This window comes from Cygnus atratus, chromosome 2 (assembly GCF_013377495.2).
Source record: "Cygnus atratus isolate AKBS03 ecotype Queensland, Australia chromosome 2, CAtr_DNAZoo_HiC_assembly, whole genome shotgun sequence".
Taxonomy (NCBI): domain Eukaryota; kingdom Metazoa; phylum Chordata; class Aves; order Anseriformes; family Anatidae; genus Cygnus; species Cygnus atratus.
In genome coordinates, this window is record NC_066363.1 from 695,643 (window position 1) to 711,668 (window position 16,026).

General features: G+C 43.9%; 1 protein-coding gene across 50 annotated transcripts in view; it reads left to right on the plus strand.

Annotated features, from left to right (window-relative positions):
• Window positions 1–16,026, plus strand: part of MAP4 (microtubule associated protein 4) — a 154,449-nt gene that overhangs the window by 96,319 nt on the left and 42,104 nt on the right. For 18 of the 50 annotated variants that reach the window (XM_035554493.2, XM_050708500.1, XM_035554476.2 and 15 more), the window contains 4 exons: window positions 1,181–1,321; window positions 2,841–3,458; window positions 4,533–4,679; window positions 5,466–5,636. In XM_035554493.2, the coding sequence (XP_035410386.1) occupies window positions 1,181–1,321; window positions 2,841–3,458; window positions 4,533–4,679; window positions 5,466–5,636 (1,077 nt within the window). Of the gene's footprint in view, window positions 1–1,180; window positions 1,322–2,840; window positions 3,459–4,532; window positions 4,680–5,465; window positions 5,637–6,788; window positions 11,129–16,026 lie in introns of those variants that run through there. The other 32 variants (XM_035554489.2, XM_035554485.2, XM_050708511.1 and 29 more) reach the window with 8 other exon arrangements.

Here is a 16,026-nt window from a genome sequence, read left to right on the forward strand (position 1 = left end):
CAAATCAACTTGGAATAAAAATGTGTGGTTTAAATGTTACTTAACACACACTTTCAGGTTTAGTGTTGTAACGGATGGGGGGAACCCTGTATTATGCAGACCGTTTACCTGCTTATTTACGGTGACAAATTTATACAGTTCCAAGCCCAACCCTAAGTATATACTAGTGGTGTGCCCTTTTGGGGCATATAAAGCTGGACTTTAACCCTCTGAAAGCATGGGGTTAAGCATGCCCGTTCATGGGCTATGAGGAATTAAAGTTGCAGATGCAGAAGTGTGCAAAATAACCCTGGTAGCAGCAAGCTTGGTGGACTCCAGACTGCGCCTCTGTTCTGTGCTTCTCTTGTACCAATGAGGGTACCATGAATTCCAGTTGGGGTATCTGTTCAAGCATTACTTGACTCAAAAATAATAAATAGGATAAATAAAATCGACGCTAGAAAAGAAAGTCTGTAAAGCTGAAACTTTACTACTTTCAAGAGCCCTAGTCTTTGTACACGCTAGAGTCAAATCTGCTGACTTGAATAATATGTCAGAGTACTCATGTTTACTCCTTCTAAGGACCAGTGCAGCTGAGGGAACCAACAAACATAATTTTGGCTCATGCATAATCATCAGAATTTTAAATTAAGTTCTAATTGCAAGCCTGTATACTCTGCCCAATTATCTTTAGACTATGGTTACAGTTAAAGCATTGAAGCTCCACTGAGGAGGACACATTTGCAGTGCAGTTGCATGTATATTACGATATTTGACCTGCAATGGGATCTTTATTGCTGATTTTGGTGAACGTGCCAAGAAGAGAGCAGTTTAACACTGATTGTTGGTAGATGGTGTGTTTAGAGCTCATGGCTCCACCTAGGTTTCAGGGTAGAGCAGGGATGCTTTATAGCTGAACGTTCCTCGATTTTGTTACAGCAATTGCTTCCCTAAGGATACAAGCGTTTTCTTAGGCATTGCACAAGTCATTTTTCCGAAACGGACCATGTAAACAGGTTCTGGTTCTGTCCCACCCGACTGAGTTGCTGCAGTGGGAGAGCTTACTCATCAGGCTCGCTGCAGTCAGCACGGAGCAGGCAGCGCCTTGAGAGGGTGATTCAAATCCTGGCAAGTCCAGAAGATAAAGCTGTTTGCTGAGATCTTTCCGAGTGCTTAATCAAACTTCATTTTCTATGCCCAGTGCCCCCCACAGTGACTGAAGCAAAAAAGCCAAATTTGCCAGAAAGCCCGGCAGCAGTGACTCCTGATTTTGTTCCTACTGCAATAACAGCATCCCCAGAAGGGGCTGAAGCCACTGATGCATCAAAAGGTGACATATCAGGTAAAGCTGCCCTTGTCTCATGACTGGTGCTGGTTTTAGACCCGTCATGAGCAAGCTGTAGTAGTGGAAAGATATGTGAGTGTCTCTTCTGAAGAAAAAACAGCAAGGTATTAACAATCTCCATCGTAACTGAAGGTTTATGTAGATTGTGTCACAATCTTCTGTCACAGTCCAGTAACAGATAAAATGATTCATAAAGAATCAAAATTTCTCCAAGTTTCACCTCCTGAAAATGTTAGGGTGTGTCAAGGACATGGTTATGCCATGAGTCTTCTGCTGTCTATAAACACCTTAAAACTCTGTTTTAAGAAGACAGAAAAAGACTTTAAAACAGAGTTTTTAACTTATTTACAGACAGCAGGAGATTCATGGTACGTAACTATTTCTTCACCATCTTATCCTTCTGTAAAATCAAACTCCTTAAAACAAACAAACAAACAAGCAAACAAAAAACTTGGTTTTGTTTAGTGGAGTATTGGTTTTATCTAAATACATCCTGAAGCACAGTTTTGAAAGGGGCGTTTACCATTTTCCTAATTTCTTTCTTTTTTCAGTTTATTAAATATCTTTTAAACATATTTTCCACTGTTCAGCAGGGGGACGTTTTTAGATGCAGTTCAAACATTGAGTAGAAATTTCATTTTTTAACATCTACTCAGCTGTATATCTAAGATGTTCAGGTCATCGTGCTGCATTGCACAGCGTATAGATAGTAGCAGGGGCTGTTGAAAATAATAGCTGCAGAAGAAATGTAATAGCCAGTGCTTCTGGCTTTGGATAATTTGTAAAATTTGCCTATAGACAGCTGGAATCTGAATGTTATTTTGAAACTAAGAGCTGAGTTTTTAGTAGCTATTATGTAAAAGGTGAATGATGCCAAGTTTGAAAGAATAAGGGGCAGCTGGCGATTCACTGGGTGGCAGTGCCTTCTGTATCAGCAGTGCCCCTGCTTCCGCTCGAGTTGCGGTACTGTCCTGCCCACGAACAGTAAAAACAATATTTGAAATGAAGTGCATGTGGCTCTGGAACGTTTCAGGACTTTTTCAGTTGTTGGAATACGCTGCCGTGCTCATAAAGGTGACACCAAAAGTTTCTGTCTCCTCCTATGCAGTGAAAAAACCTCATTAGGATTCTGGTGTCCGTTCTGTTGGAATGCGTTGCTTGCAGTGGATCTACCAGCTCGGGTCTCTCGCCAGCTCTGTAGCGTCAGATTTTAAACAACAACAAAGCACCTTTTGGCTGCTGTATGCTGGGAGCAGGCGGATGTCTGACACTGTAGCCAAGGATACAAAACGTGGCATTTGAGGCTGTAGTAGGAGATGCACTTGGGTGCACTGAGGAATATGTCAGCAAGAGCAGTGCAACCTGGGCGCACTGGTGTGGCGCGGAGTGGAAGGGGGAGTGAATGCTGCTGAAAAGGCACAAGGCCAAGGGAAAGCCATTCTCTAGCCAAAAACTGTACTGTTGGGTTTTTACATTCTTTATTTTTTATTGATTTCTGCAATCTGTTTTTCTGTAGCAGATGCAGAGTGTGTTCCTGCCTCAGATGTCTCGTCCATTTCTGCAGAAAAAGCGGGGTCTGTCCTTGCAGGAGACACCAAGCCTCCCCAAGCTGCAGATGCTGGATTTGCACCTGCAGCAGAAGCAGAGCCTTCTCAGGCTATGGATGTGGGGTTTGCTCCTGCCCCAGAAGCCAAGCCTCCTAATGGTATCGATGCCACATTCGCCCCAGTGGCGGATGCTGGTTTGAACCCAGAAGCAGATTCTAAGTCCCATCACGCTGTGGATCTGGAGTTTGCTCCAGCAGCAGACGCAGGGTTTGCCCCGGCAGCAGATACGAAGTCTCACCATGCTATGGATTTGGCATTTAGCCCACTAGCAGACACCGAGTCTCATCATGCTGTGGATTTTGAGTTTGCCCCTCCAGCAGAAGCTAACCACCTGCACGCTATGGATTCTGGCTTTGCTCCTGTCGCAGAAGCCAAGCCTTTTCCTGCTGTGGATTCAGGTTTTGTCTCTGCACCAGAAGCTAAGTCTGTCCCTGCAGCTGACACCGAGGTTGCTGCATCTGAAGAGCTGATAACATCTGAATCTTCTGTTGAGCATGGCAAGTCACCCTTCCACGAGCCTCCTGCAGGTGAGCTTATCTGAAAGCTTCGTTCAGGCTTGAAATAACACGGCAAATGGTGTGCAGAGGCCACTCTAAGTTGGCACAGCACTAGCAGCAGCAGTCCTGGTGGTGGATAGTGACTACTCCAGAGATGTACACTTGTAGTAAGGCTGTCACATAAAAAAGGTATTTTTTTAGTAGCTAAGATGTTTAAATGCAAGGCACATCAGAATCTTAAGTAGAGCACAGCTCCACTGACAAGATACAGACAGAGGAAGTACTTCACAAGGATTTTTCACTTATAAAATATGAAACTAGAGTAACTTAATGATTTTTTAAGGACTTGGCATTCTTTACAGAGCTGTGTTTTTTGTTTGTTTGTTTGTTTGTTTTTTAGGACAGCCATAGAGACATTCTAGTTCATCCGTGTTAGTATTTATTTTTGCATCATTATCATATACAGAAATTTCCACAGATGCTGTAGGACAGTTTTCGAACAAAGCTTCTTATCTTGAAAATAGTTTCTGAGGAGACCGATAGGCTTTGTTGGTGATTTTGTGACATTTCCTTGGAATGACTATAGGCATCGATTCAGGGTGGCAAGCATTTTGCTTTTTCCATGTAGTGGACAATGGATTTTTTGTGCTGCGTGGATTTCTCAAAGGACACTATCCTTTCTGAGAGACATGACAGTCAGTGTAGCAAACAGTACTGGGCAGACCCAGCCTATGTTGATTGACTGTAGAAAGAGTTCTACGTAGTAAGAAATTCTCTTTTTCATTTTTTTTTTACCTTCTGATATTCTTTGGTTTAATGATAAGAATACATTTCAAAGGAGAGAAGTTTTAACAAAAGAAAAACCTTATTAGAATGTAGTAACTGAAGGGCATAGGTGACGGAATGAAAGACTAAATACCAGCCAATACAGGAAGATTTGCTTTAGACGAGTGATCCTAAAAAGCAGGTTATCACTGTTTTGAAAGTGACAAAAACCTCTAGTTTCCTGAGGAAAATGGGAATTAGGCGAGGGTGTAATTTTATCCTGCTTAATCTCATCTAAATTAAAAAAATGAATTTTTATTCTCTACGTTCTGTTTTCAGAAGCAACTGCAAGCATGGAACGAGAACTGAAAGGCCCAGAGGCTTGTGTTGATCTTCCGTTAGAGAAAGCCAAAGACAGTATTCCATCTCCCGGCCACCATGAAGATCGTCTTCCAGAACAGACGAACCATCTTCCTGAACCAGCAGGTGAGAAATGCAAACCACAGCATAAAACTGCAGCAAGCGCTTTGCTCTCGGCTGATTCTTCCCAAGCGCCCGGATTCTTTCTCACAGACAGCGTTCTCCTATCCTTATGAAGGACAAAGCAACAAAGATTTAATCTCAAGAAGGTTATAAACATGTACAAACGTGGGGACTGTGTTATAAATAGGTGGTAGCCTTAACTTTGGAAATGACCAGCGTGTAACGTGTCTTTTTCTTCCTCATCCATATTTGTTTTACCAACATCTCTCATAATCTTTGTTTTTATGTAATCAATCTTATTTAAATTTTAAAAAGACAACTGTTCTCCAATGTGATTGTTTTACAAATTAAAACTTGTTATGATTGTGTAGCTAGGAATTTTGTAGTATCTATATGAATATATGCTAAAATATATATGAATACTAGACGACTAACATTAGACTGATGCAGACTGATAGTGGAGTATATTCTAACACTGGTTTGATTTTTTTTAATTGAGAACCTCACTGTGTCTGTAAGCACCAAGACGGTCTTTGCTTCATGCTTTACCTATACTTTTGCACGGCAGTCAAAATATAAAACTGCTTCTTAAAATGGGATTGTGAGGAGGTAATACATAGTAGACAATCAAATCTTATAAACTTCATCCCTGTTAAAAATAAGATAGAACCTGAACCCTCTCCAAGGGCTTGCTTTTAAACTGTTGGTTACCTGTATTCATAAGAACTGAAGTCTTCTATTCATATTTTTTGTATTTCATTTCAATTTTTTTCCACTTTCCTATTTCAGTTCCAGTAGAAGCAAAAGAAGTTGTTGCACTAGAAAACAAAGACCTCCTTCCAGAAAAACCTGTTACTACTGTGGATGTTACTGTTACAGAGAAACAAAAGGAGCAGGCTGAACACAACCATATCGAGCATGCACAACCCCAGCAAGAAAAAGCTCTACAAGAACCTACAGGTAGAATATAAATAATAATTCAATTTTAGAATGGAAATGTCCTCTGGGAACTGTTCACCTTTTCCTATTGACTTCTATGTCACCTGAGCAAGCAAAATTTTTTTTTGCACCAATCAGCTGTGCAGTTCTTTGCATTCATCGGTGATTCTGCTTGCACTTTGCCTCTAATCCCTGCGCTCTAAAATAATCTTTTCCCCTTCCTGTTCACAGGACTAAAAACCCAAATATGCTTGCTACTGTTACTTTATCACTGGTACTAGCTTATATCTTTTCTGCTTTAGAATATAAAAGCTCACCATCTTTTTGCCATTACCACTGCTGTTTTATTTTATTTTATTCTGGTATTAAAAAGGACCATTAATTCTTATTGCAATATTCCCAGTGAAGGCCTCCTTCCAAATTGGATTTTGTAATTACCAAAGGAAAATGGGATCTTTTTTTTTCCCTGCTCCACTAATCCAGCCTCTCCAATGAGCTGTTATTGCTTACATTTGTGACTGGAGGCTGATTTGTGGGCCAGGGCTAACTGACAACTGACTGATGCTCTCTTTAAAATCGGTGGCTTGTAGCTAAGGAAACCTAGCCCTGCCTGTAACCGGGTACAGCAAATGACTTCTGTGACGGAGGTTCTGCCTTCCACTGCTTCCACTGTGGGTGCTGTGGGAAACCTGGCTCTTCTGCTCCCCCCTCCCGTTGTGCCCCTCCTCTCTTCCCCAGTCTCATCTTTCCACTAAACCTCTGTTTTCGCACTTGGGAAGGTTGCCAATTAGGGAGAGAAAAAGTGTGTGTTGTCTTGTCTTGCCGAGACAAAATGGATCCTTAATGCACTTTTAAAAAAAGATAACATGGCCTTACCAGAACTATTGCTTTTTGTTGGGGTAAGAGCATGTGTCAGGGACTATGGATTTTTAAATAGCATTGACGTATTTATTGGTAACAGTTGAAATAGGTTTTGCGTGTAAATGCCTATCCCAGCCACACTGAGGTGGATTTAGAATTAGTGTGGTATCGGTGCTGGGAAGTTCTGCATATATGACTGTATGGATTGTTTTAGATGGCTAAAATCACATTTACATATATATATATATAATATAATTTTTTTTTAAAAGCAAATAGTTGCTTTGATGTTTGAGCAGGCTTCCTGTATTCCAGGTCTACCTACTGCACAAATAAGGCAAGCTAACAAATCAAGTGACCGCAGGTTTGGCAGAGCAAAACCTGCAGCAGTGCCTATTGCAGATGTGCCAGAGGAACGTCTCATAGGTCTGCCACAGCAGAAGAGCACTGACCCCAGAGTAGACCCCTGTTCGGTAGCGGAACCTGGATCTGTTGCTGGAACATCCCCTCGCACTAGGGTTTCACATAAAAAGGCAACTGAGCAGCCGTCCGGTGTGCTGTCAGAGCTTGCGGAGAGCTGCAGAGATGCACCCAGGGAGAGCTGGGATTTGGAAGGTTCTCTGGCTATTGTGAAGAAAAAGAAAAAGAAACCAAAACAAAAGAGAAACCAGCCGCCAAGAGCAATGGAGTTCTGGGATGAAAATACAGCAGTCTCAAGAGCTCCTAAAAATTCTCCAGTTGGTGGTGAATTGCAAAAACCAGATGTTGGCCCCATAATGCCCGCCGAAGTTCACAAAGAGCAGTCAGTTGCCTCAGGGAACAGAGCTTCAGATATGCCACAGGATGCTAAAATAATAACTGGAAGTCCCATCCTGGATGATCAAAATGCCTTCTCAGTGCCAGCAGCAGGACAGAAAACCAGCATGCCATTTGAGCCAGCGGTGGCTGCAAAAAATAGAGACTTCATGCCAACAGAAGACGTGAGAAATGACAGCTGGATGTTGCACTCCAAAGGGAAGAGAAAACAGGTTCCCCTCAAGCAGGGACGCGAGACTAAGCCGGGGGAACCTCTTACAGCAAAGGTGCCAACCAAGCCCGTGGAAAGAAGTTTTCCTGGTAAAAATGAGAAGGGGGAGTCTGATGAGTCAGGATGTGCTGGCCTGCAGGCATCTCTTTCAGAAATGATCAATGTAAGCAAAGTAGAAACTCCTTTAGAGATCAAGCCTTCAGAAACCCTCCTTTCTGACAAGGATAAGGAAGCTAAGTGCGTATCTCCCAGGCATGAAATACCCAGCGACACTGTCCACCGTGAGCTTCAGACTTCCAGTGGGTCACTGGAAGAAGCAGCGAAGAAAGGAGGTAGTTGTGAAAAAAGCAAAGGGGTTGAAAACGAATCCTTCAAAGAGCCTGCTCCTCCAGAGGCTGTGGCCCCATCAAACCAACTTCCTGACAAGCCAAAGGCAGCTGAAGAAACCAAGCCAGTGTCCCCTGATAAGCACACGGCAGTTGATTTAAGTACTTCAGAGGGAACATCGAAGACCCCAGCAGATACTACTAAAATGGCTGTTACACCATTAGCTGTACAAAAACCCGAGGAAGTTATTTCTCTGCAAAACAGGAAGGCTGACAGTTTTCCAGAGCAGCCGTTTCTTCTAGCAGCTAAGCCTGATGCAGCCAAACATCCTGCTTCTGCTGAAGCAGCAGACGGAGCTAGAGTAGCAGATTCCCCTGATAAAAACAAAGGGGACGGATTTATTGCGTTAGAGCAGCAGACTGGAAAAGATCTCAATATTGCTCATGGGATGGACAGACCTAAAAAAAAGCGTGGTGAAGGGAAAGTCAAAAGAATCAAAAGTTCCTCTGAGCAGGTAACTGTTTTGGAGGATGTAGGCAAACCTGCTGATGGAGTGAAGGCAGATGAGACCATAAAAGAAGCAACTTTCTCTGATAAGGGCAGGGAGGCTGGTTTTCCTACAAGAGGACACCCATCAGCAAATGCACATACTTACCCTGCAAAAACAGCAGACAAGCCAAAAAAAAGAGGTAGTGATGGAAAAAGTAAAAAAGGTGAAAAAGGTTTTTTCCAGCAGCCTTTTCTTGAGAGTAAGATGGACCTTGGTAGTCTTCCTGCCGTAAGTGATAAAACTGAGGAAGTCGGTGATAAAGGTGGCGAGAGAGGCTGTAGTGCTGGCTGTTTTCAGGAGAATATATTGGATGGAAATGAAATACAGAGGCCAGTTGAACTAATAACAGAGGGGCCTAAAGAGAATGTTGGAAAAAGTGAAGTGGCTGCTGTGGTTGCTTTAGACCAACCGTGCTTTCTGGAGGGTAGGGGAGATGAGACAAAGCATCTTGCTATGGCTGACACGATCAGCAAAACAAAGGAGGTAAATGTGATGGCTAAAAGCAAAGAGGCTGGACTTACTTCTCCAGGTGAATTCGTTGTGACAGATTCTGATGCAATGTTGGTGGCAGACAAACCTAGGAAGAGGTGTAGTGATGGGAAAAGGAAAAAAAGTGAAAAAAGTTCTTTTGGGCAGTCAGCTGGCCTGGACACCAGGGTGGAAACAACCAATGTTCCAACCAAAGAGAAGGTGGCAGGAAAAACAGAGGAAATGACCTTTGGTAAAGATAAGGCATCTGATTTGGAAAGAGAGGTTTTGCTGGAGAACCTGACAGGAGTAGCCAAAGAGGTGTTGGAAAAGCCTGAAACAAAGGGTGGTGATAGGAGATGTTCCTCTAACCAGCCAGTTCTTTCAGGTCATAAAACAGAGGCAGCAGAGCCAGAAACAGCCAGCGCTAAAGAGACATGGCCCGGTACTAAAGGTAAGGAAATAGATGTTAAAACAGCTGAGCTTCTGCCAGAGCACAGGGCAGATGCAGCTACGGCATGCGGTCCCGTCAGGGACCTGGTGACAGACAAGCCTAAGAAAAAAGGTAGAGATACGAAAGGCAAAAAGGCTGAAAATAGTCCTGAGCAGTCTGCCGCAGCGGGTCCGGGTAACATCCCTGCAGTAGTCAAAGAGGTGGGAAATACTAAACAAACTCAGTCTTCTGCTAAAGACAAAGAGAATAATATCAGTACTTTAGTGAGTCTGCTAGATGAGCCATCTGATACAAGTAAGGCACAAGCTCCTGCTGCACCTCTGGAGCCAGAAAAATTGAGCACAAATAATAAAGAGAAATGCAAAAAGGTGGAGGCTAGCTTGGAGCAGCCGTTTCTTTTGGAGCCCAAAGCAGGTGCAGAGGTGTTTCCTCCTTGTGACAAGGAGACATCTGCCAAATCTGAAGCAGAAGGTCCCACACCTTGTAGCACTGGGGTCGGACTTCCTATTCTAGAGCACCCAGCAGTGGCAGATCACAGCTCAGCCACAGCTACTGATAGATCTAAAAAGAGAGGTAGTGATGGAAGAAGTAAAAAGTCTAAAAATGCCCCTGAGCACCTTGCTTTTCTAGAGACAAAATGAACAAGAGTGAAGTGCTGCCTCCCATGGGACCTGAGATGGAATATGGAATGGAAGAAATGGATTTTGTAGATGAAAACAGAAATATTAAAGGTTTTCCCATCAGCCCTCAAATGCTTTGGAATAATAAAGGAAACTACCCTGAATCCTTTGCTCAGGCTGCAGTAAGGGGCCCTGATGACACTGGCAATGTTTCTTCTGGCTTCCCAAAGCATGCAGAGAGGGGTACAGGAGCTGAGGAGCTTCCTTCTCCTGAGATGACAGCAGAGAAGAGCAGCAAATCGCCTGGACCTAGTGCTAAGGAGGGGATCCAGATACAGAAAACTCCTGAGCAACCAGACAATTTGAGACATGAGGATCCTGGAAAAGAGCTTTCAAAGAAAGAGAATGATAAAACTGAAGAGACTGCTTCCCAGGGTGGTGTTGAGGCAGGTAAACCACTTTCTCTGGATCATTCAGTTAAACAGGACATTAAATCAAAACAGGATGAAGTTTACCTTTCTCCTGTGGCAAAGGTTGATGATAAAGAAATAAGAACCACTGATAAAAAGCAAATCACTGACAGCACTTCCTCTGACCTTCCTCAGAAGGTGGCAGATACAAAACACAGACCAGCTCCCCTAGGTGCCAAAGGGACAGAGAAACTAGAAGAAACTGTCTCTTTTGGAGAGAAGGACACGGCGATACCAGAGAGCAAGGCAGATGCAGCTACATCACAGGTGGTGGAAGCACCGATGGAGAAGAAAGCCGAAGAGGTTGGGTTGGATGGAGGCAGGAATAGCGAGCAGGGCTCGGCGAAGTGCCCAGGCAGTTTAGACAAGAAAGTAGCCGAAGCAGAGGCAGCTGGTGTAAATCTAGCAGCCGCCCAAACAACCCGAGTCAGTCCTGAAGGTAACAGCGAAGCTCATCCTCGCCCAGCAGAAGGGGATGCTGCTCACCTGAAGGATGGCCCAGCACTGAAGGCTGGGGGAGATAAAGACACAATTAAAGAAAATGAAGAGGAGTCTGAACAAAAAGCTGGAAAGGAGGCAAAGAAAGAGAGAGTTAAAGCAACAGAACAGCTAAAAGGCTACATGAGACCCACAAAGTCAAGAGGGGTGCCGACTCTGCCAGCCAGGTCTGCTGCTCAAGACCAGGAGAGACAAAGGCAGCTGAGAGCCACTGGTATGAGCCGGCAGAGGCAAGAAAAAGGTGTGTGTTTGTGATTGGAGCTAGCAGCAGTAATCCAGGCAGCTTGCGTGCAAGACCTTGCTATTTGTCAGTGCGTTGGCATGAATACGTAATTGTTAATCCTATGTGGCACAAGCGAGTGTGGCATGACTGGGTTTTTGGCTGATCTTAAAAGGCTGTTAGTTCTGCTTGCCTGTCTCACAGTGCTAATTCCCAAACTCCGAAGGATTGACAGTTTGGTTTAAGTTCCAGAACTTGATTATTTGTTTTATTCATTCAGAGTTGATTTTACATACATATTGTACATAACTTTTTAAAGTAAACTTGCACTTTTTGGTGTTAAGTTACATTAGCTTCTTGTCATCAGAGACAGAGAGGCATTCATCTGACATGCAGCCATGAGTCATCGCGGTCACTAAATAGCATTGTGTGCTGCTGGAGGGCAGGGATTTGGGTATTCGTGTGGTAGGAAACGTTCTCGATTGCTGCCGTGTTGAGCCTCTAATGCTACATGAGGCTAACTGCAACCATCTACTTTTCCTCCTGCAGTCGCTTGGTGACTTTATCTTGCCATACCTCGAACTGTTAAGTCTGTAAAGCGTGCTTCCTCCTAGAGTAATCATCTTTATGAAGGCAGAGGGTAACAGAACAAGAGCTGGACTGACAGGCTTTGGGGCTCTCTCTGCTGAGCCTGTGGAGGTGCTGGTAAGCATCTGGGGCTGTTCACCCTGGCTGTTGACCAGGGGACAGCTCCCTGTTCTCACAGGATGAGATGGGATTAATTTCATAGAACGAAAGGAAATTCATAGGACCTTTAAAAGAGGGAGTATATATATATCAGCTGCATCCTTACTGTAATACCCTTGTACTTCTGCTCAGTCCAAGCCTTCCTCAGAAAGAACCGGGGCCTGCCCTGAGGGCTGTCGCCGAGATGTGCTGGGGCGCTCAGCCCTGCTCGCCGGCGCTCCGATTTTCTGCCTCGTCATCGGGCATGAAAGTTTGTTCCCGTTTCTGCGGAGTTCCTCGCTGCCAGTTTGCATGATGCAGCCACTAACTTAACAAACATAGAGCTCAAGCGCGCCTTAACATGCTGGTCAGGCTTTTGAGAGGTTTTGTAATTTTAATGAGTGTTGCATAACCTGAAGTAGTTCTATTTTGGTGAAAGTGGTGTTCTCTGCATGAACTTGTGCCTGCAGAAGTGATGTTCTTTGGTGCATGATGATACAGAGTGAGGGGAAAGCTAAAGACAGCATCATCTTTGAAAAATTAAAAAATAAAAATCTTTAAAGGCTTTCCATCGTCTGCCAGAAGTCTTAACTTTCCTTTGCTAACTGCTGGTTGTAAGGGAGTGGTAGTCCAGTAGGAGATCCATGTGAAAAAAGAAAAGCTCTTCCTGAATATTTTACAGGTAAATATTCAAGAAAATTGTGGAATTAGTAAGGTAAATTGTGTAATTAGTTGAAGGATTCCTAGTTCAGAGCCAGCAGTATAACCTGTCAGTGAACTGGGGGCACACAGTCCGCATCTGTAAACAGGCCCGGCCTAAGTTTGTGCAGGACTTATCAATCTTCACTAGCTTTCATCCTCTCAGAATTTCATAGATCGACAGTTGGATTTTTTGTTATTTCTTAGAGAAGCCCTGAATGACCGAGCCTCTTTTGGAAATGCTGGTTGAAGCGCTTGTTGCCCCAGCTGAGTGTGGTGACGGGCAGGGCCCAGCCGGCCGCTGGCAGCCCCGATGAGCGCGGCGCCAGGCCGCTGGGCTGCTCGGCCGCCATGTACATTACCAGGGCCTCTTTCCTTGCAGCCAGTTCCCAGCTTGTAGCTCTCTACCTGTTCAGTGAGCTGCTGGATGCCAGCAAAAAGCGAGCTGAGTCCCTAAGGTGAGCGCAGCCGGTATGTGAGTGCCTTAGGCGGCATCCGAGGGCAAGGCAGGAAATCCACGCGCTGCTTCAACGCAGGTCAGGAACAGAAATCGGTGAAGGGAAGGTGTTGAGATCTAAAAACGTGAACTTGTGTGCTTCTTTACTAGGTAGAGCAGCAGTCAGAGAGAGCTAGGAGATCATATTATAATCCAAATTTTCACAAAGTTGGTGGGGCCAAGGGCTGTGCTTACCTTCTCCTTTCTGCCTCATTCTTTCTGCCTCATTCTCCTGCTAAGGTAACGATCAACCGTTCAAAGGTTTTTCTGTCTTTACCTACCACCAGAACTTGGCCAACAGTTTGTCTCTGTGTCTCAGGGGGCTGTATGAAGTTTATACTTTGCAACATGGAATACAGAGTCACAGAACAGAATATCCCGAGTTGGAATATCCGCACACATGAGCTATTTTTTTCGCCCTGGTGGGCAGTCAGCGATGTATTATAAGAATAATGAATGGAGTTATTTTGGATAATCTTCTGCTGAAGTTTAGAAACTGCAGTCTCTTTAGCCAGGCTCCCATGTCTTACACTGTCTGTTCTAGAATAACAGGATGGCTTTCCTAAGTGCATCAGCTCCTGTATGAACTGCTAAAATAGGTACGAGCTTTGTGATACAGCTCCCTTGGGAGTCATGGCAACAGTGATGCTGCAGATTTCTCTCACTGGCGGAAGTTGTATGCGTCTTGTAGAAACTCTGCCTGCAAACTTCTGTAATTTTGTTTTCTAATTTTGACTGCGGTTTAAAGTTAAGAACCATCAGATGCAGAGCTCTTCATGCAATTTGAATTTAATCCTTTGTGCATCTTTCGGATTTATTTCAGTTTCTCATTTTTGTTGCTGCCAATGTAAGAACTTCCCTCGATTCTTCTGGAAAACTGTTTTATATCCCTGAATGTTAGGAGGAGGCAGATGAGATGATAACCAAAACGTATTAGACATTATCAGCCTTTAAAATGCGACTGAGCCTTTATGCCACTTCTTGTTTGTAATTGAAACTAAAATTGGAAATTATGCATAAAAAGCAGGGTCCTAAAATCAGTGCTTCCAAGCAGGAGCCCTGCCTGACGCAGGACTGGAAATCTGATGTTGAGGAACGGCAAACAGAATAAATGATGGAAGGTTTTCTTTCATCCAGAGTTGAGCCGTATGCTTCAGATTTACTGCTTTTGTCCCTCTACTCCCCCAGCTGTATTTCAGCATTGAGACATTAGAAATATATTTCCTCCAGCCTGTCCTTAAAGAAAAGTCTATTTAAAAGAAAAAAGGGAAAAAACTGAAAAACAAGCAAACAAACAGCACATTAATTTGTTTCAGTGGTTTGGATTTTGTATCTTCTTACGGTTTTTGATTTGTTTAAGCTCTTCAGGAAGGGGCCATCTTCATGAGCCTCCTGCTGCGGTGCGTAGTGCCGGGAGGTTGGCTGCTCGCAGAGTAACGAGCTCATTGCATAATCGCCTGGTGGCCTGGACAGTTACGTTTCGGGGTCGTTCTCCCAGGCATGGCTTGGAGGGGCCTGTCCAGGTGGTCATCTGCTGCTGAGTTACCCCCTTTCCTCAAAAGCTTCCATTGCAATCGTCTCACCGCCTCCTGCGGGCATCCTTCCAGCCCCCATGCCTTCAGCGGAGCCGATGACAAGCTGTCTTTGCAGCAGTCACCAGTGCTCTCCATTGGCACCATCTCGGTGTGTAACACAGTACATATTTCTCAGTTTGACAGCTCTAAATCCCTTGTGTGCAAATAGGATACATCTAACAGCAAGAAATGCTGTCCCTGCTTAATTATAGTGTTCGCTTTTCTTTTACAGCCATGATGAAGCCCTTCCTCTGTTTTCTTTTCCTGACTGGTTTGCATTATGCTGTTGACATTATAATGTTAAATGAGTTTAGCATTTCCACAGCCACCCTTCATTCTTATAGTGTCTGTAGTTCTCCTGTGGGACCCCAAGCTGTAATCGGGTTTGTCTAATACAAGCTAATGAGATACGGGAACTTGAAGGGGCTGTGGACTGTATGGATTTGTAGCCAAAATCAAAATCACAAAAGTGTTTAGGACAAGTACTTCCTAATAACGGAGTGGTACTTTCATAATGCCTTTTAGAATGGTCAGCATAACATCATGTTGCGTTAATTAAGACTGCTCATTATCCTAGGTAGGTATATGAGAAGGTGAAACACAAACGATGGCACCAGACAGTTCTCATCTCAGTACTAAAGGTGTTTATGAAGCAGCAAGAGAAATTTGCTCTTATCTGCTTTTCCTCCAAAAAGCAGTTGTGTGCTTGTATTTGATTCTACTTCAGCAGAAGGTTTTGGTGAGGTATTAGTTTAATCTTAATTAAAAGGTAAATTGAGAAGACATTTTGCAGATCTGTAGCTTGCAGATGCTGGGTTTTTAGAGGCTTCTTTGTCTTATGTTGAATACATCAAATGTGTTCGTACTAAGGAATGCTCGGAACAGCTGAAACTGCACACGTCCATCTCTTCCTGCGTGGCTTTGGGCCGTGGCTGTGCTGATCCTGGCTGTTGCTGTCACTGGACAGTCTCATTCGGGAGCTCACCCGCAGGCTTTGGCCATCACCTTAGGGCTCGGTGCTTCCTCTTTGTGTTCCTGCTCACTCCTCGCACTCTGAAGTTCAAGAAAAGCTGGGAATGGAACAAAACCACAGCTCTTCGTGAGTTCTGCCAGCGTAAGAATGTCAAACACATTTCCTTAGGGAGGCTGTTTGTCTTTTGGGGATACCTGAATTGGAAGCCTCATCTGTCTTTGCTTACATTGCTAGTTCATTGCTCCTGTATTGTGACTTTGCTTTGCCTATTTGCAGTTTCCGCTATCAAACACCCATACGATAACCCAGTACCGGTAATATTTTGAGTTGGAATCACTCCAAAACCACTTAAGTTCTGGTTTTGGCTGATCATTAGGATTTTTAATATATTATCTGTAAATGCTGAAGTGAATTGCAGTTGGACTAGATGATCTTTGGAGATGATCTTCGA